Below are 20,650 nucleotides of genomic sequence, written 5' to 3' on the forward strand. Positions count from 1 at the left end.
TTCATACATTCGGAAGAGGATGCAACTTTATTTAAGATTTAAAAAGCTTTAAAAATAGAATTTGGCGTTCGTGCAGCACACAATCAGGTTTATGCCATGACTTGCTCACGTGAGAGAGAGAGAGAGAGAGAGAGAGAGAGAGAGAGAGAGAGAGAGAGAGAGAGAGAGAGAGATGCCTGTCAAATTATTACTTTAGATAATACAAACAGAATTACAGCTTGTAAATAAGACCGGTTTACAAAATTTAGGATGGATTAACGAGGACGAGAAAGTTACAAGGATGAATTTACGCGTTCGTTTTATTAATAATCTCGGGAGTAATGTGCTAATTATATCCGTATAAGGCAAAATAACAAAAAGCTACGTCTGTTGACTATATGGCACACGTTGCTCGCTCTTACGGAGCAATGGCTTTATATACCGGCGTATCATATTAACAGAGAAAACCGGTTAATATACTGTATGGGGGAAAAGAAAGTCATTTTATCCGGTCACACTCCGCCATCTAGGTCGCTTCGAAGATCAGTGGTTGTCAGCAGTCGCTCTTCCGAAGTTGTTGTTGTGGCACTGTGAAGTCGCATCCCTGAGAGATAACCTCATCTACACGTTGACGAAAATCAAGGTAAAATGGATTTTCGCAGTTTTGTTGAGTGGCGTATCGCGCGCAGGAATAAATTTCTGGGTTTAAGGGATAAATTCGGATGAGATTTATGACGTGACACTTAAATACAAGGCGGAAAAAAGTCGATATTTGTGACGACTTAGGGGATGTCGGGGCGTTTGACCTTGCACGGAACTGCTTGACGACAAGGTCATGCTTGCGTTCTTTTGGCACTTGTTAAACATTCCCCTCTGATTAATATGAAAATGCCTGAGGGATGAAGTGCCAAGGAGAAACCACGTGAATTTTAACTATTTATATGCTAATGTTGTCTGTCACGGGCGTTCCTCTCTTGAAGGAACAGTGAACAAGGCCCCGAAAGGTAGGCAGTGGACCCGAAGTTTTCCCGTCACATTTAAACCCAGAAAGCAGTTGTAGTAACCCGAATTCTCAAGTATTCGTTTCATGTTACCTTAATTTAGTTTTCTGGTGGTCTGAGGTTTTAATAAAACTAAATTTAGCTCTATCTAGGCCAGCTGTAATGTAGGTACTAGGTAGCTCTTAACCGTTGTAGGCTAGCCTTGGGGGTACCTACCTAGGTACTAGTGAAAATGAACTGTGCAGTAGCCTGGGATAGAAAATCAATTTAATTAGTATTTAATTTATTGCCGGAGGCATAGAGCATATTAGATAGCTTACTATATTGCTCGTAGTTCTTATACCTAAGTAATACCTTCTACCTAGGTACTATGGATGTATGGATGATTTTTGTGTAGGTATGTGTGTGCTTGTTTTTTTAAGCCTTTGACCTAATTTTGTTCACATTTTTCCCCAGTAAATATACTAGTACCTCAGATTATCAAGCCCAGACTGGGTTACTAGCCTAGTATATGCCCAGAATATGAGGAACAGCGTTAAACCAGGGCTTGGGAATTAGGGTAAAAAACCGCATGGTACAGGGGTGGACCATGTATGATCAATGTGTACAACCCCCAAAAAACTACATTATAACGCGTCCTGACATCGGAGATGGGCATCAGATGCGACTTGTTGTTGGTGAGAAATGGAACTAAAGACCTCTACACCGGTGTCAGAACGCGTTATAATGTACTTTTCTTGGGGTTGTACACATTGATCGTACATGGTCCACCCCTGTACCTTGCGGTTTTTTACCCTAGTAGGAAAGTAAAACTACTACCTACCTAGTACACTCCGTTTTTTTCCATCTGTCCATCCGCCTGTGGTGTTTTTGCATGGTAACACTGCGTCCCTGGCCTTAAATAATATCCCATTTCGAATATTAACGGTGTAATTCGTATACAGTAAATTATTAAAACACTTTTCAGTTGCAAATGTACACCAAGATATCCTTTTATTTACCTAAAACACATAACGTAACTATTTAAAGCCCGGGACGCAGTGTTACCATGCGCGACCACCACAGGCGGATGGACAGATGGAAAAAAACAGAGTATACCTAGTAGGTGATAGGCTTACTAGGTATCAAGAGCAGTACAGTACAGTTACCTTATTGGTGTTAAATGTATAGGAGACAGCCTCACAGAGGCATTTGAGAAATTTATCATTTTCTTTTCACATTTTTATGTTCGTTCCTGAGGAATTGGTAATAAACGTGCTGCCCCTCGTGGATGAATGTGAAAACAGAAAGCATAAAAGACTAAATTTCTCAGTATCTTTGTAATGACTGTAAATTTCTCACTATCTTTGTACTTCATTACTAGATTGTATACCCTTTTACATAATCCAAAGCCAAACTATTATACAAATAGTGTATCCTTGTGGCCATTTCCATTACATTTACTGTAATGTGACACATTTGAAACATGACAAATAGCAGACTCTTGCAGACAGAACACTAGCTATAGGCCTATTATGCTTTTTTCATGGTTACAAAATACACAAATATTCACATTTCTGTATAGTTGAGGATCTTAAAACCAGCAGAGCATCTAACTAAGGTTTTATATATGCTGGCAGCAAAAGAGGGGAGAAAAAAAGTCAATTGGCAACTTAAAATGGATAATTAGGCAGGCTGGCATTCTAACCTAACCTCCAGTAGGCCATATGATAACAATTTTCCTGTGAACTGATCCCTCCCCAACCTACATAACCTCACCTTCAATGGATCTACAGTCATACTGGGTTAATGCGATTGCCACCTTTCATATATCCTGACCTAACTTTACATAGACGGTATCTTTCTAGTACATATGCACGGTGATAACATTAATTTTAAGAACGGGGTGAAAGATAGTGTAACTGATAGTTGTTCAACTGATAGGTTTTCTTGTATGTTATTTTCAAAAATTCAATACAAATTTTTTTTTTAGAAATGCCTGTTGTTCCTATCTAGTGGGTCTCCCTGAGCACCACCCCCTAATGTTATTACCTGACCCTAAAGATATGGTTTCTCACTGTGCTTATTATTTTTGTTGCTAGATATTTGGAGTTGTTATTAGTTAATGAGCATTTCTTATTGAAATTGATATCAGATTCACCCGAATCTCTTGTAAAACTATTAATGTAACCATATTTCACCAGTTTTAGAGTGGAAGGTGTTGTCAAACATTATGAATTCATTTCAGGCATTGGTTACGCAACATCTTTTCTTTGTTTCACGTCACTTTTGTTTTTATTTTTCATACTTACAATTGTTTACCTTTGTAAAGAAAATTACCTGTAATAATTTTTTTTGCTGGGATTTGTTCAGGTACATAAATGTAGAAAGTTATTTGCATACTGTTTTATTTGTCATTCGTTATTCATATTCATCGTCTTTTCCTTGGTCATCAATGGCTTTAGCAGTTTATTTTTAAATCTGAATTGGTTCCTTTAAATTGAAATTTTCAAGTTTTTTTTTGTTGGTTTAGATTTTTGTTTTTCGGAGAATATAAGGAATTTTTGGGGTTTTTTTTTTTTTTTTTTTTTTTTATTTTACAACAAAATTTTTTTCTTTTTTTCAAGAACCAATAGGATGTACATAGAAAACCCAATGGAAGTGTCTGTACCTGATATTAAGGATCTCCTGGAAAGGGACACTTATTTAAAACCATATGAACAGGAAATTCGAAGGAGGTAAAGTCTCTCTCTCTCTCTCTCTCTCTCTCTCTCTCTCTCTCTCTCTCTCTCTCTCTCTCTCTCATACACAGGTCACTGTAAGCACTAAACATTTTTGTAGCATAAATTTTTGTTATGCAGTTTTTATTTAATAGTTCACTGACTTCATATTTGTACCTTTCTCACTCTTTCAACACTTCTTGCTTCAAATGGATACATTACTGCCTACTTGTAATTTTGTATCCATTCTGTTTTATTTTTTTATATCATATATATATGTAACATGCAAACATATGGTGCATGTGTCCCCCACCATAAATCTGCCAATGGTTGAGCTTTAAAAGTGAAAGGTCAAGTATTATATGCAGAGGGAGGTCAGATTCTTACTTGAAGATCAAAAGACTAAAAAGAAATTAGTCATTGGCAAGGTCATTGTGGTTCACAAGCACATTTTTTTTGAAGTCAGAAGGTGCACTGCTATACAGAATTTGCTTGTTACCATTCATAGTACATACTGTATTGCATTTAAATATAAATTATACCTATATGAAGTGGTAAACTAGAGACCTGATGCTTTATATCTCCTGTATGGTTCAATAATTATTATTCTCATTACATCATGTCTTATTCTTGGATGGCTACATGAGTTCTCTAATAATAACTTAGTATTTTTTTTCATTCAGTTGTTATGTTTTTCTTAAATTGACTCCTTTTTTATGTAACTGATTACTGTTTCCAGGTATGGTTGCTACAAACAATTAAAAGACAAAATAGAAAAGGCAGAAGGAGGATTGTTGAAGTTTGCCACAGGATACAAGAACTTTGGATTTCATGTTAATCCAGATAACAGCATCACATGGATGGAATGGGCTCCTCTGGCCCAAGCGTTATTTCTCAAAGGAGATTTCAGTGAGTACTGATTTAAAAGTTTCCTGTGTTTGCCCTTTTTTTAAATTTTATGAAGTGGTTTTTTTTCTGCATATTATCATAGAACAAGAGTGACTTCTCTTTTGATATTGCTGTTATTATTTTAGTCTTTTAGTGACTTCAAATTATTTTCTTCTGGTAAGACCATTACATAGTTTGATTCTTAGATAAGCAGCTCTTGTTTACACAGCAGTTGGCCTTTACTGCCAGCTTTGTCTTGACTTGTATAACCTGGCCTAAGGTTTTATTCTTTTTTCATAATTTATTTTCACCATTCATGTGCATTTCCTTTTACTTCAGTCGTTAAAGAACCTCTGTTAATAATTCTACAGTATTGCATTTGGTAACAGTTTTAGTAATCAGTTTGAAAAAATATCTTGTTTAGTTCATTGTATGCTTATAAAAAAATTTGCCTTTAGGACAATTTTCTCTTTATTATTGGGTGGTTTTACATTGTTCATATGCGGAACTTCGGTCTTAACAATAGAATAAATCTTCTAGCGCTAACTGGAAACCAGTAAAAACGTGCATGCAGAGAAAGTTAGGTATTTAATTGGTGTGGTTCCCTTGCAGCCTGCTTAACTTGTATCCAACCTCACATACAACTGCTGAAATTTCTTAGAAGTATAAGTAATAAAAGTGCATAAACTTTAGAAATGAAGCATATAATGTAATGCGCAAACATAAAATAATTGGCACACACACCAAACCTTTGCAGATTCCAGTGAAGTATTAATATATCATTGCCTTCTGGAACCATGAAATTTCCCCAGCTTCTGCAGGAAGCTCTGAGTCCTTGTGTTTCTAGCTAACCCTGGGAAGAAAACCTCTCTGTAGAACAGTGGCCTGTAGGTTCTCCTGGGAATATATCAGAAGAGGGGCCTATCTTCCAAACTGGTGATCCAAGGTTCCATCCAAAATTCATAGAGAATGTTCCTTACAGTGATTTTGGTTTGAGTTAATACATAAAGACTCAGCTCAACTTTTGTTTCCTGAGATGCTTAAAGACACTTGATACATTCCACTAGCCGATAATTCTTCAAGAAACTGAAGCTGAAGTTTGAAGTGGTTAGTCCTCAAAGCCATAGAGATCCAAAATGGCTTCAGGACAGATTGTTGAGTGGAACCAGTACCGGTGAGTAATCGCAGAAGTAGCAGCTGATCATGTGCCACTTTCAAGTGCTAGACTAAATATAAATAAAGTATATTATCAGAGGCAATCCTCCTGAGATTCCAGAGGGAACCTTGGGATATTGGTCTGGCTGTTGGGCCTCCTCCAGTGCTTTGTAAGAGAGCCTGGTGGTCACTGTTCTACAGATTAGATCTTTCTAGGCTTACCTAGGGAATGGAGGTACCCCTAGTTTACACGAGGGGCCTTTTCTGGAACTTCTCAAAGGAGGTGGAGAAATCTCAGTGGTTGGGAAAACAGTGACAGATTTTCATGTCATCAGTATCCAAATGGGTTAAATAAATAAATATGTGGGAAATAAATTTTACAAATATGGTGCATGTATCGGTAGAGTTAATGCATACATTATACACTGCAGTTCCCTACTTTCATCAATTCCAAATTATATCTGATGACAGTAAACAAAAATTGATATAAATTTGGTGATGATCTAGTACGTATACTACTTATATTGAGAATGTGCTACAATGTTAGTTCCAAAACAGTTTTACATTGATTGCCACTGTATCCCGATTACTTGAATATAAGAGATTATTTGTCTTTTACCTTACAGATGACTGGAATCTTACATCCCATCCATTTAAAAAACTTGATTTTGGTAAATGGGAGATAACAGTGCCCCCAAAGCCTGATGGAACCTGCGCTATCCCACATCTTTCGAAAGTTAAGGTATGACTCGGTTTTTAGCCATAGTATTCTCCATTGGTTCTTGTCACTGTTTAATAATTTCAAATTCTGTTCTTTATACTGTGTTGTCAAGGCTATTGCAGAACTTTAAGAACATTCTAGTTATAACTGAAATACTAATACTATGAGGAAATTTATGAGTCATACTAAAGCATTGCTGTATTTTTCTTTGCTAATCTTGGCTTCAAAGCTATCCAGTGAAATATTGTGTGTGCACCTATTCATTATCCTGGCATACATCATTGATGTTTCTTTATAGAATGTAAGTTATGGTTGTACTATCCCAAGCTGGGTTAGATAGAATTCAAGTTGGCCTTTGTATGATTGAAAAGCTTTTAACAATTTCATGTCACTATACTGTAGAGGAGAACAGGAAACAAGTTTTTAAGGGAAGAAGAGAAGGGTCAAGAATCTTTGTAGTTGTTCCATCCCCTTCTTCTCTTTAGCCTTCCACCTAAGGTTTATGTAGGAGTTTTATTCAAGTCAGTAATTCAGTAGTGCTGGGTGGTAATGTTTCAGTCAATATGGCAATGGATCTTGAGTGGCTGTGATTTGAAAAGTAACAAAGGAAGAGTGCAGCCTTTGTATATTTTATTGCACATACTACTTGACTTTTTTTTTTTTATAATTTTAGGTGACTGGAATGGGTGATAGTGCTTTTCACATGCCTTTTCTTGTTTTTTATAACTCAATTTGTTGTTTTTATTCCAATAATTATGCTTTTAAGTAATTAACCATCATTGCAAGGCTACTAGTATTCAGAAATGTTCAGACCATATTTAGGTAGTGTCCTGTACTTCACTCTCAGTGCTTACTTGCCAGCAGTTTATATTAGAACAGTCTCTTTACAGGTTGGGTTGTTGACTCAAGAGAACCAAATGGTAGACAGATTGTCTCCATGGGCAAACTATGTAGTAAAACCTGCAAAGACTGAGGGGCTTGCTTATCATCAGCTGTTCTGGAATCCTCCTGTTGAAGAGGTAAGAATTCTTTTGCGTCTTTTTAGTAGTTCTTGAGTCATATGTATACAGACTGGAATTAGTGACAGTTTCTTGAACACATGATTGACTTGTAATTTGATCTTTTATCTAATAATAATAATTAATAATAATAATAAATCCTACTTATTGAATGTTGCAGTAAGCTTTACTTAATCCTGATCCTTAGATTCCAGTGTCATCAGCCAAAAAAGTTCAGTGAAATTCAACATATCATTTTGACCTTTCATTTTTCCTATTTTCAAAATCAGAACACACTAGCATAAAGTACTAGTGTGCAGGTGTTCAGCTCTAAAATTACATCATAACCAGCTTTATAACATCATATTTTATATGTCTCCTAGTACAGTATGTAATCAGGTGAAGTGATATTCATATTGATATCTATATTTCAGCGTTACGTTTTCAAGCATCCACGGCCAAGTAAACCAAAGAGTTTAAAAGTGTATGAGTGCCACGTTGGCATTGCCACCGATCAGTACAGAGTCGGAACGTACAAAGAATTTGCTCAAAATGTTCTTCCAAGAATCGTCAAATTAGGTACTGTATTGTCATGTCATTCTTCGTGATAAGTTTTCTTTGGCAAATTGTTAAAGGCTTTTGTTATCATATTCTTACCTTGAAGCTCTGCTCCATTGTTTATCAATAGGAATGTCTTGGCGATGAAGTTGTGTATTATTCTTCCTTTAGGACTGTGGTAGTTCAGTTGGTTTCATATGGGTTTCACAGTGTGGTGGTCTTAAATTCAAGCTCCACCCATTTTTCGTAGATCAGTCCCTCTATTCCAGGTTTTTAATAGTATGCATACTTGTCTTTCATAATAAGCTTTAGAAAGTGTGGTTTGAAAATTAACTTCTTTATTATGTATTCATAACAAACCTGTGCAGGTGATAATTTAAAGACAGGGCAGACCAACTAATTGCTTGGAACCTATGAATGAAGAACAGATTCTTCATTTTAGGGCACTGGGATGTGATCCATTTGGTATGCTCCTTGGTTTTCAACAGAATTATGGTTTTTATGTAGCAAAATATACAGACGATTAAAAATGTGTAAAAATTTCCATATACTATTGATGTTTCTACATTTGGTTAAAAAAACATTATTAATATTAATAGGTAGTTAAACCAAACCAGGCTGGGAGAAAACAAATTATAATTAAAGTTTTATTATATGCTTTGGTCTACTGATCTATGTAAAGCCTCGTGAAATTGGTGTTATGTTTATCTGCTATAGTGAGAAATTTATATTATAAATTTGTATTCGTTTCAGGTTACAATGCCATACAAGTAATGGCAATTATGGAACATGCATATTATGCAAGTTTTGGATACCAAGTAACAAGTTTCTTTGCTGCATCAAGGTAAGGATTTTCTTTCTAGATTCATGAGCATTTGCAGCATCTGCTGTAAAAACCATTCAGTGCTTAGAAAGTAGAAGTTATGTTCCTCTTTCATCACAAATAATGAATGGTAACGAGCTCAAACCATTAAAAAGAAGCCTCTCTGTTACTGTCATTCCATGCCTGACAGAAATGGTTCCAGTATTGTGGGTAGAGCTCTTGCACATACTGAGTGATCTTTTTAATGAGTGCCTTTATTCACATCAGTGTAGTTATTAGCTTCTTATCAAAAGGTAAATGTTACTTCACATGAAGATGTATCCAGTGTTGTCAGTTATGCAACATTGAATGGTTGTAGGGTTCCAGTGTTTCTAGTATGTCCTTAAATTTCAGACATCCAGGGATCTAAGTTGAGAATGGTTTTGTTGAAAGAAAATGTTGACAGCTGATTCAACATTTTCATGCTAGCTATATTTAAATTCAGTCTTACCTTGTTTTGTTGACCCCTAAACCATGTTAAAAGTATATTTATTTCATGTTATGAGTTCCTTGTCCAGTAAAATAAAACTAAAAATATAATTCAATAGTTTTACCCCTTTTTATGATTTTTGAAATTAATTTTTTCTTGTCATATTTTCATTCTCAGCAATATATTAACAACATAGATTGAAATATATAGTACAGTGAATATGAATGCAGTTCATCAGCTAGAAGTTTCTAAGGTCTGCATTTTGTGCCCATGTGAAAAAGTTAGCCAAGTTTCCTATTGGTATGTTTATATGAATAAGAATAATGAAACAAATCAAGAACCAGAAACTAATTTAAACATAAAGATCATTGTCAATTCCATTTTCCATGTGGATCCCTAACCCTTTGCCCAAAACATAGAGATGCTTCCATGAGTGATTTTCATTGTAGATGAGAAAGAATTTTCTAAAGAAAAACTTGTTTAAACCTAAATTTCTTAATCATACCTATTAAGACACAGCCTCACTGTTACTGCTGATTGTCAAATGCTCATTCTCTGTACACATTCTTTAAAAAATGTGATTTGCTGTAGAGTAATGGTATGACAAGGAGGCGGTAAAAGATTATTGAAAGCCTACAAGATGGATAGTGTTGTCAGTGCCTTCTAGAACCTACAGAATACATGGCCAGTGTTGGTGGCCTAAGAATACCTGTTTATTAAATGTTTAGGGGGTTTGACATTAATAAGAATTTAAAAGATCTGATAAATCTCAATGAATAATAGTGATAAATAATAAAATTTGCATTTACTAAGGTGGTGGTGTTACGGAACTACTAAATATTAATTTGATGGATGATGATTTGTATTGCCATGACTTTAGTTTTCATGTATGGTAATTGATGTTGGAAGAAGGTTCAACATTCTCCTCTCTCAAATTAATAAAGAATCTTGATGCTTTGAGGTCCAGCAATGTACCTGATGAAAATCCTTATTGAGAATTGTGTTCAACTTCCACAAGTTTTTATTTAAGTTTTTTCATTTTTTATTTTCAGTTGGGAACCTATGATGAAATTAGGAGAGTTTAGCATTAAATGCCCACCTTGTATTCAGAGTTGATTGTTGACATTGAAACATTTATGTAGAAGAATGTCTGATAACTTCCATATCCTGCAGCAAGAAATGCAGTATACATATTCCATTTATATTCTTAAAACTTGTATACTGTATACTTCAAGGTTTGTTTTCAAGTCAAAACGTCATAAATATTCTCTTTAATATCAAGCTTTTATGAATAACATGGCATAAAGAGCAGGGAGGAAACTATAGTTTTGAAATAGGAAGTTGGTAATATATAACATAAAAAATCTCTAATTGTCTTTCATTTTATTCTAGTCGTTATGGGACACCCGAAGAACTGAAGGAGATGGTAGATGTAGCTCATTCAATGGGGCTCTATGTCCTTCTTGATGTCGTTCATTCGCATGCTTCTAAGAATGTCCTTGATGGTCTCAACGAGTTTGATGGTTCAGATTCTTGTTACTTCCATGGAGGCCCACGAGGAACTCACTCACTTTGGGATTCCAGATTATTCAACTATTCACAGTAAGTCTTTTGTTTTGTGTGTTGACTAAATTCAGCACAAGATACCTCTTACATTATTGAACAAGTATTATCGTTTCAAGTGCTCTCTTTGGTTTCTCCAGTGGCTTGTAGGTGACTGATCAGCTTGTATGGGAAAGTCATGTCACTGTAGTGAATGCTATACCTAATGTATGATATACCAGTTTAGATAGTGATTCTGTTTTTTGTACAGGAGTTTTATTTTTAATTTTAATGTAAATTTTTTTCTCTAGTTGGGAAGTCCTGCGGTTTTTGCTGTCTAACTTGCATTGGTACTTTGAGGAGTACAAGTTTGATGGATTCAGGTGAGTGCATTTTAGTGTTTCATAATTAATTTGTTTTTTTAGTTGTGAAACTTTTAGTTAGTCGGTTCTCATGTAAATACAATCTCTTTTGCACAAACAATTCAGCAAGTGTGTAATTAAGAAAGAAGCTATTTGTTAGGGTATATATATAAGTTTTGCCAGTTTGTAAAAGGTTTAAGTGGCTGAGCGTTTTTTGAGAGATAAGAGTGAGATTCTCTTAAAAGCAGTAGGTTTTTGAATTAACATGACTTCTTTTTAATATTTTAAGGTTTGATGGTGTGACTTCCATGCTGTATCATCACCACGGAATTGGAGAGGGCTTCTCTGGAGGGTACCATGAATATTTCGGCCTAAGTGTTGATACCGAGGCTCTTGTTTATTTGTTGTTGGCTAATGACATGCTTCATAGCGCAAGTCCTGATATGATTACCGTTGCAGAGGTGAAATTTTATTAGTTATAACATTTTGATTTGTTTATATAAAGCGCAGCTTTTTGTTTATAATTATGTAGTTTAGTGAAACCACTTGACCACTTTGCAAGACTTCCTTTAGCTAGCTTGAAGGATTTGTTCTTGAATGAGAGGGGATAATTGGAACAAGGTAAGTTGAAGGAATTGGACAGCTAAGTGGACAAAGACCAAAGGGAATTGATGAAAAATATGGGCTGAAGTGAATACAACTAGTGACTTAAGTATTGCTGTAGGTAATGTTCAGTGCCACCTACTGAGTTGCACAATTCATATTTGAAGCACTATAAGGGGTCTCTGTGTCAAGTTTCGGGGTGGAGTTTGAACTGTTTGCACTGTAAGGAATTTCAGTAAATGACATTGGTGTAGTAACCTCCACTCTACGTAGACCACTGCCGACCTTCCAGTCAAAGCATTGTGATCAGTATTACATATATTTTCTGCTCTTTATTATGTTGATTTTCATATCATCTAAATACTCATTCCTGGTGAAAGCTGTATCTTATTTGCAGTAGTTTTGTGAACTATTAGAAATAGAGTGGAAAAGCATTGTCATTTGATATCATTTTGCTGAGAAATAGCAACAGGCCTTTTGGGTAATGGAGTTTGTAGATGAAACTTTCATTACATATTAAAGTTCATTGTGTGGATTCAGTGCTGGGATTGTCATGTATCATAACTTTGGATACAGACTATTATCTGCTTTGAAATTTTGGTGTTGACCTGTATTGCTCTTTGTCTGGAGGGGCTTGAAGTAGAGTGGGTTCTTGTAAGTCAAGTGTGGCTTCATTAGTGGATGATTTTTTTGGATGACATGATGTGTAATATTTTTTTTAATAATTGTAAAGCTTTTGTTTTTCTGTTCTTAGTTATAGCTGATTGGTCAGCCTTTGTTAATGAAAGCTACTTTGGTGAAGTTTTTACAATAAATAAAATTACAAAATGCTCAATTGTAATAATTACTATTCAGGATGTGTCTGGAATGCCAGCATTATGTCGCCCTGTCAGTGAAGGTGGTGTTGGCTTTGACTTTCGTCTAGGAATGGCTATCCCTGACACTTGGATAAAGTTCCTGAAGGATCTATCAGATGATGCCTGGGATATGGGCCACATGTGCCATATACTTGAGAATAGACGATACCAAGAGAAGACCATTGCTTATGCCGAATCACATGACCAGGTAATGTTTGTTGATTGTTATGTACGTATAACCATTTGATAAAGGAAATTGAAAGCCAACAAAAGAGTGCAGTGTGTATTAATATTATTATTATCAATAGTAAGTTTACTGAAATGTTAAGACGACCAGCCTTTCTTTGCTTAGTTTATTGAAAGTAACTTTAGGTCGAACAACTTCTGGAAATACCTTGCAGTTCTGAATTTGTGGAACTCATAGGTTATGAGCAGCCACTTACACTAACCTGTAGACAGAATATTGAAATTTAGAAGCATTCCACCGTGATGGTTAGTGGTGTCATTTTCATGGAAACTTTTCCATAACTGAACTAACTAAAAATTTGAAACAGTTACAGTCCTAGTAGGAATTTAAGATGTTAGGTGATAAAATATTAATTTTTATGGTAAGGTATAAATCACAGCTAATGCTTTTTTGAAGGAAATTTTTCAGCCTCATTTGTCACCAGCACCTTTTTGCAACTAACATTATACCTAACCACCTGCTTCTGTCACTGTCAGGGCATATGAGAAAAGGGGATGAAATTTTCAAAACATACTTCTAGATGAAAAAGAGTAGTTGGTGCATAGGAATAGTTGCCATTTGATGTGGCATTCAGTTATGTTTTATGAAATAGGAAGGAAGAAGAAAAGGAGTGAGAATGATAATACATTTATTATGAAACTACAGTTCATTACAGTAAGTAATTGACAGCAATTAGAAAAAGCAAAGCTGTAAAGAAAATCATGAATGCATGTGCTCGTTCCCCGTAGCGGGGTTGTGTCATCACTGCATCTCACTTGTGCAATGTAGGTATTAATATTTGTTTGCAGCATCCCTTCAAGCCCTGTAGCTTAATCCACATTTTAGCCTTTTACTTTACCTTTATTCCTACTTCCCTCCTTCCACTCCAGCTTCCTTTTTCCACTGTCAGAAGTGCTGAATGGCTGAAAGTGCCTCCAGTCCTTGGCTTTTGAGCAAAATTTTCACAAACACAAAAACTTAATTGCATGTAGATTTGGACTTATTATCAGCTTGTTTCAGTGCCTGTACTAATTGCTCAGTTTACCTATCACTTGTGATTTAGACTTTTAAATGCAAGAGGTATAATAAGAAAAAACTAATTGCAAATTAAGTGATAAATGATGACCTATAATTACTAAATTTTAAGAAGTAAATAAGGGTAAGTTAACTTGATTGGTTGCCCACTGACCCAGCATAAGATTCTTCCGTGACTATGAACTTTATTTGTAGCAATAAGTTTTTAAATGTCATTTATACTGTAATACAGGTTTTTTTTTTTTTTTTGCAACCACAGAGATATGGTGAATATTAAGCTTTCTTCTCCTTCTTGCTTCCTGCAGTGTTTTTTAAACATTTCTTAAACATTTTTTTTATAATAACCTTTATTAGGACTCATGCAGTCCCAGAAAACAAGATCATTGTAATTGCTTTTCAGATGACTTGGCATTTTGTCATCTTCTCAAGAAATGTGATAAATTGTAATGACTTCTGATAACCAAATAATTTTTTATAAAATAAAAGAACATTCAAGTTTATTTGATTCATACCAAAGTAAATTGGACGTTGGTAGTATTGCTAGAATGGTTCATTCTTCTGACACTAATACCAGTATATTCATTCCTGTCAGGGAGCTTTAGTGTCAGATCCTAACTTCCTTTCTAAGAAAGATTATACTAGATCAAAACTTGCTTGGCTATAGATACTAATTAACCTTGCCATGAGATTTTATTATCCTGATTTCATTTGTGTTCCTTCCCTGTGAAAGAGATGTTGCTCAAGAAGCTCCAGTTTATAAGGAAAAAGGTATAGAGCACACTGCAGTTGAACAGGACCAATGTTTATTTGTTTTACAGGCTTTGGTTGGAGACAAAACTCTAGCCTTCTGGCTTATGGATAAGGAAATGTACACACACATGTCTGTCTTATCAGACCAGTCACTTATAATAGACAGGGGAATAGCTCTACATAAGATGATTCGACTGATTACTCATGGATTAGGTGGCGAAGGGTACCTGAATTTTATGGGTAAGTAATAATTCTCATGGTTTGAAGAATTATTAGTAGGTAGTTTTTCATGCATTTCATTAAAGCATCTATTTCGTAGTTGGGAGTCAGAATTGATATGCTAAATTTATGGCGTTATTCTCTTCAAATTATAATGTTTGAGATTTTAATAAGGTTTGAGATATATTTCCTCTCACAATCTCCCTCAGCACATCTATTAAATGATTTCAGAGAGGAATGAGCTGAAAGCTTAATCTTGATGTAATCCAACTTTAACTTTAAAAGCATCTGTTTCCCCTTATTCTTGTTCTTGCTCCCTTTTATATTACCTGTATGGTTTGGACCCTCTTGGAAACTGGTTTTTTACTCAAGCTCTAGTGAACTATGTGCCCTTATCTGGCCTACGCCTAACTTCAGTGGAAACAGTTGAGAAAATGATACTGTTTACCATTTCATTTGTGAAGGGCCCCAGATAAGATAACATTTGATTTGGTAAATTTTTCATGAAATTTATGTTCCCAGGCAATGAATTTGGACACCCAGAATGGCTTGATTTTCCTCGGATAGGAAATCAGGAGAGTTACCATTATGCCCGTAGGCAGTGGAATGTGGTTGATGATGAACTTCTTAAGTACAAATTCCTGAACAATTTTGATGCTAGCATGAACAAGGTGGAAGACCAGTATGGATGGTTGCATGCTGATCCCGTAAGTTGACTGTGTTTTTCTTGTTGCTCAATGGTTTGCTTGTTTGTTTTGATTTTAATTTATACCAGGTCAGTGATATTTTTAGTTTTCATGCTGTTGCATCTTATGGAACAAGTCAGTTATTTAATGTTTAACCATTTTATTTTTTGCAGATGCACTGACTGTAATATCTGACTTGAAGAGATTTACTTGTCCTTTAAAATTATTGTTATATGAACTCAGTATAAATTTCATTTATGACCAATAATATTATCTTCACTAGAACCCTTAATTTTTAATTGATGGCAGCCTTTATAGAAAAATGAATATAAGAATCACTAATTAAAACTAATTAAAAACCACTGTTGGATCTTAGTGTGTGTCATTTCTAAAAGAATGCCACATTGAAATAATTTTATCCAGCCTTCCAATTATCACACTTATGTAACCCATGGGCATTTGATGAATAACCTCCATGCCCCAACCCCAGTAGTCAAGGAATGTAGAGAAACATTTATGTAGTTCTAAACATTTATGTCATCCAAGTTTTGAACCAACAACTAACAAAATTAGAAGCAAAGTCAGTAAAAGAATATTTCTCAGAATCTTCAACATTTTCAGTTAACTGAATTATTACATTTATATAAGATTTAATGCAGTTAACATCGTCAAATAAAGCATCTTACATATTCTGATTTTGCATTTTACAACTTAACTTACTGGAATGCATGTACCGTATATGGTCCTACCCATGACATGTTCATTTGTAATTAAAACTTATGGACAAGCTATCCCTTAGTTTTACTAACACTTGTATAGAGTAATAGCTATTATAAGATGAGAAATTCATCTTAATAGCCAAGAGTGTTTATATCAATGCAAAGGATACTAGTTTTTTAGCTAAGGAAGGAGGATGGGTACGACAGTGGTGGTATAGTCTACCTTCCATATTTACAGAGCTTGCAGTTAATTTGTTGATTACATGAAATAGTAGAATAAATTTTCTTATTTTAATATGCAGTAAAATGAAAGGTAAAATCACATAGAATCATTTAATATTGGCAAATTGTAAGCACTTTGACTTGCTTAGCAATGCTTTCATTTAAAACAATAAATGCTCAGAAAAGTTTAAAAGATTAAAGAAAAGGAATAGGAAGACAACCGTGATAATGGACTGTCAGTGAATTATCAGTCATCCTTTATGCTTACCTTGTGATTTGATCACATTTGCTTTTTTCAGGGTTTTGTTAGCACCAAACACAACGGAGATAAAGTTGTAGTGTTTGAACGAGGAGGCTGCGTGTTTGTATTCAATTTTCACCCAAATAAAAGTTTCAGTGATTACAAGGTCAGTATGCAGTGAAGTATATTTTCTCTTTTGTCTTGCCCCATGCTATTCAGTACCCATGGTATCTTTGCATACCGTGTTGCTTGCTGTTCATGTTACTTGTATGCCTTAGTGATTTACAAATAATTTAAATTCAGTAATTTAGAGAAATGTAAGCTATACAGGCTGTTAGGCTGTGGCAGTGTTGTACACAAATATTATCCTGGATGTCATCAGCCAGATAATGGCTGTGACTTTTGTTTTTCTGAAGAGGACAGGTTATTTCATAAAATACAAGAAATGGTTTATACCATGAAAATGAAAACATTCAGAGTGTACTGAGATAGAGTACAGAAAAATTGGAAGTTTTTTTTGAAATGTGGGTTTTTTTGTACTATTGTCCAACAAATGTAGCTTTTATTACCAGTCCAGTAAACTTTGGTGATTGAAAGACTTATGCATTGTACTCTTGTAGAAGTGTATTAGATAATTTATAATATGTCATGAACGTATGTTATATAGACCTCTTCAATTTTGTTGCACGTTTTAGCTTGCCATGCTATTTAAATTCTATAATTGATTTCAATTCATGAATTTCTCTCTTGTTTTTTGCCTTTTAGAATAAGTCTTTTCTGAATAGTAAATTATAAATTAGTTTTATTACAAAGAAAACTTTTCATATATCAGTAAATATTGTGTTTATTTTTCAGCTACATTGTTTTTTGTAACACATGTATTGTAGTCAGTTTGCATAAAAGAAGATTGTTAGCAAGTTTATGAACAGACATGATCAGAGATTTTCTGTCATACCTTAACTGCAGTGTTTTCTCAACTTTAATTCAGTGAGCTGGAAAAATTTGCTAGTATAGAGACAAAAGCACCATAAAGCTGCTATATGATTGCTGAAATTAGTTTCAAGAGGATTCAATAAAAAATCTAGCATCGAAGAATATTGATATGTTGGGAATGGGGTTAATATGAAAAGGAAGTACAGTGCAGGATTTATATATAGGTTTGATAATTTTTGAGTAAATTCATGTAAAAAATTAAAAAGCAAAAATATGTTGAAGATACATTTTTTTGTGGAGGGACTCTTGGTTAAGTATAATTGTTGTGCTGTATCTATTTTATGGTCGCGTAAGTGAGCTGCTGGTTTTGCAAGGAATTCTTTGAATAGTCAGGTAACTGGATTATTATATGAAGAGTGCATTATTTTCAGATTGGGGTAGGAAGTAGTGGAAAGTATAAAATTGTACTTGATTCTGACGCTGAGGAGTTTGGCGGCCATAAACGTTTGGATCACTCGGTCGAGTTCTTTACAAAGCAAGAAGATTTTAATGGAAGGCCAAATAGTTTGATGGTAAGTTTTTGTTGGTGTTATTCTTTTGTAGAAATTGACCTCCAGTTAATAAAAATCATGCCACATAAGTCTGATTAGCTAGACATTTTTGTGGCATGTTTAAAAAGGAAAATCAACAAAAATGGGCACTCGTAATAACAACTTGCATTAGCCCAAGACAAATTTTTTTACCTACTTTTTTGTAAACTTTTAAAAGAGTAATATAGTTAAGAATTTTTTTGCACCATGAAAATTTCTGAAAAATCTAGTTTCCAATCAGAGATACACTGTACGTACTTTATTTCTATTTATGCTTGTTATTGTAAATGAAAATGTAAGAAAAAATAGGATGGCTTAGTGATAATTCTCTCTGAATGGCTGGTACTCGGCATCCCTCACCCTGTACGGGGTAGTGCCGTCAGTGCACCTCATGTGGTGCGCTGAATGCATTACTTTGCAGTGTGCCTTCGACCCTAGCTGGAACCCCTTTCATTCCTTTTACTGTATGTACCTTCTTTCATTTCTCTGTCTTCCATCTTACTTTCCACCTTCTCTTAACAGTTGATTCATGGTGCAACTGTGAAGTTTTCCTCCTGTTACACCTTTCAAACCTTTTACTTCATTTCTGTTTCAATGCTGAATTACCTCATAGGTCCCAGTGCTTATATTCAAATTAATTCAATTCAGCACCCTCCGGATGTTATTTTACTGTAGCTGATGTCAAAATTTTATTTTTTAAGTGCAATTTTTGTAAGTGTAATGTGATCTCAAATTTGCTTAAAATTTTTTTACTTTATGTGATAAAGATGTATTTTTAATCTTTACTTGGTAATAAATGAAAAATTATTTTGCTTTACAGATATACATCCCAAGTAGAGTCGCTGTTGTGTTGGCAAAAGTAGACTGAGGCCTTTATTGACATGGTAGGTTGTACTGTTAGAATTTACTGTACTCGCACTTGTTATCATTTTGTAAGTATAGCTTTACGTTGTGCAATAAAGAAGATTTTATTTTTTGAGTTTTATTAACCTTCTTCATAAGTTTACTTATTTATTTTACATCACCTTATTGAAGGTGATTCTAAAGTATTTGTTTTAAAGAAAGATATTTCCAGTTTGGAATTTATTGGCCAAAATGAAAAATGCTGAAGTACTATTTCAGTTACTTTTTGGAGATGTTTATTTGGGGAAGAAAGAAATAAGGAAAACATTAGCTATAGTAAGGCCACCCAAAAGGACCTAAACCCCATTGTATGGTTATACGTACAAAGGTATCATGAAAAAAAAAAAAATTACATTCTGTGATTAGCTTTCGAACATAAAAATAATTTTATGGTTATGGTACCACGATGGTACTGCTGGTGGTAGAATGCTGTATTAATCCCAAGCACAGTACTTGCTCAGGACATGATAGATTTTATTGGCATGTGACTACTATCCTTATAAGTCAGTAGTGGACCTGTTGGAACTGCCACATAGGTCTAGTACTGAACTGTCACAACTTGTCTCGCTTTTCCATTCTCACATGAATGAAGAAGGGTTTAGTTTTGATGATAAGCAATTATCTTCAGTCTTAGGCTGTACAATGGAATTAATTAAAAAGAAATGGCTTGCCTCTTTTGTCTGCTGGTCATTATCAAGCTTTAAGTATATATTTATTTGTTTGATGAATTGGTTATTTCTCGCACAATATGTAAGCAAAAATGAGAAATATACAGTATGTGCACTGAATGAGAAAACCCCATGACATTAGGAACAATTAAATTTCACAATAACAAGTAAATAATGTTAACTTCAGTGACCTTTTTGGTGAAATAATGCTAAAGACAGGTAAATGAAAACTTCAAAATACATATATTCAGTGTAAGAGTATGGACTACTTGTCGATTCACACAACACTGACTTTCACTGAAATTAATAACACAAAGTAGAAGCCCTTAGGTAAACCAATACAGGATATGGTTCCAAAATTGATGGAGCATGCGGACAAAAAACAAAATATTTTATTTTGCCTGTCCTAACAAGGTGGACAAAATATATATAAAAAATACATTCAATGGATCATTTGGCCAATGTTCAGAAGATTTAGAAGAGAATATCACAAAATACATTAACAACAAGAATCCTGGTTAAAATATATGGTAAAAGATGGAGATGACATAAAAAACGTTGTGATGGTCAGACCCACATAAGTGGGATAGAGGAACATTGGAATGCATCAGTTTAAAAGCTATTTATGGCCAGTAATGTGCATACATCACATAATATAGGTAGTACTTATCATGCCTAAAATTTGAACATAAGCATGTCAAATTTAGAGAATCTTCTTGTCAAGTGTGAAATAAACCTAAGATTAATAAAAGTGTTTTGCCAAGGTAAGTAATCAACCACGCGACACAATCCACAGTCTGGGA

At 34.6% G+C, this 20,650-nt stretch overlaps 1 protein-coding gene across 2 annotated transcripts; it reads left to right on the plus strand.

Moving 5' to 3' along the window:
* Positions 1–448: 448 nt before the first annotated feature.
* LOC135226396 (1,4-alpha-glucan-branching enzyme-like) lies at positions 449–19,249 on the plus strand. 2 transcript variants are annotated; one of them, XM_064265881.1, is made up of 16 exons: positions 449–622; positions 3,587–3,697; positions 4,419–4,588; positions 6,349–6,464; positions 7,334–7,462; positions 7,876–8,020; positions 8,753–8,843; positions 10,684–10,893; positions 11,145–11,216; positions 11,485–11,656; positions 12,654–12,863; positions 14,735–14,906; positions 15,408–15,592; positions 16,812–16,919; positions 18,118–18,258; positions 19,097–19,249. In XM_064265881.1, the coding sequence occupies exons 2-16, from the start codon at positions 3,597–3,599 to the stop codon at positions 19,142–19,144; spliced, it is 2,070 nt and encodes a 689-aa protein (XP_064121951.1). In that variant the 5' UTR covers positions 449–622; positions 3,587–3,596; the 3' UTR covers positions 19,145–19,249. The 2 variants fall into 2 exon arrangements, with proteins under 2 accessions (XP_064121951.1, XP_064121953.1); XM_064265883.1 differs by lacking the exon at positions 449–622 and adding an exon at positions 829–983.
* Positions 19,250–20,650: the final 1,401 nt, after the last annotated feature.

Source organism: Macrobrachium nipponense, chromosome 14 (assembly GCF_015104395.2).
Source record: "Macrobrachium nipponense isolate FS-2020 chromosome 14, ASM1510439v2, whole genome shotgun sequence".
Classification (NCBI taxonomy): Eukaryota; Metazoa; Arthropoda; class Malacostraca; order Decapoda; family Palaemonidae; genus Macrobrachium; species Macrobrachium nipponense.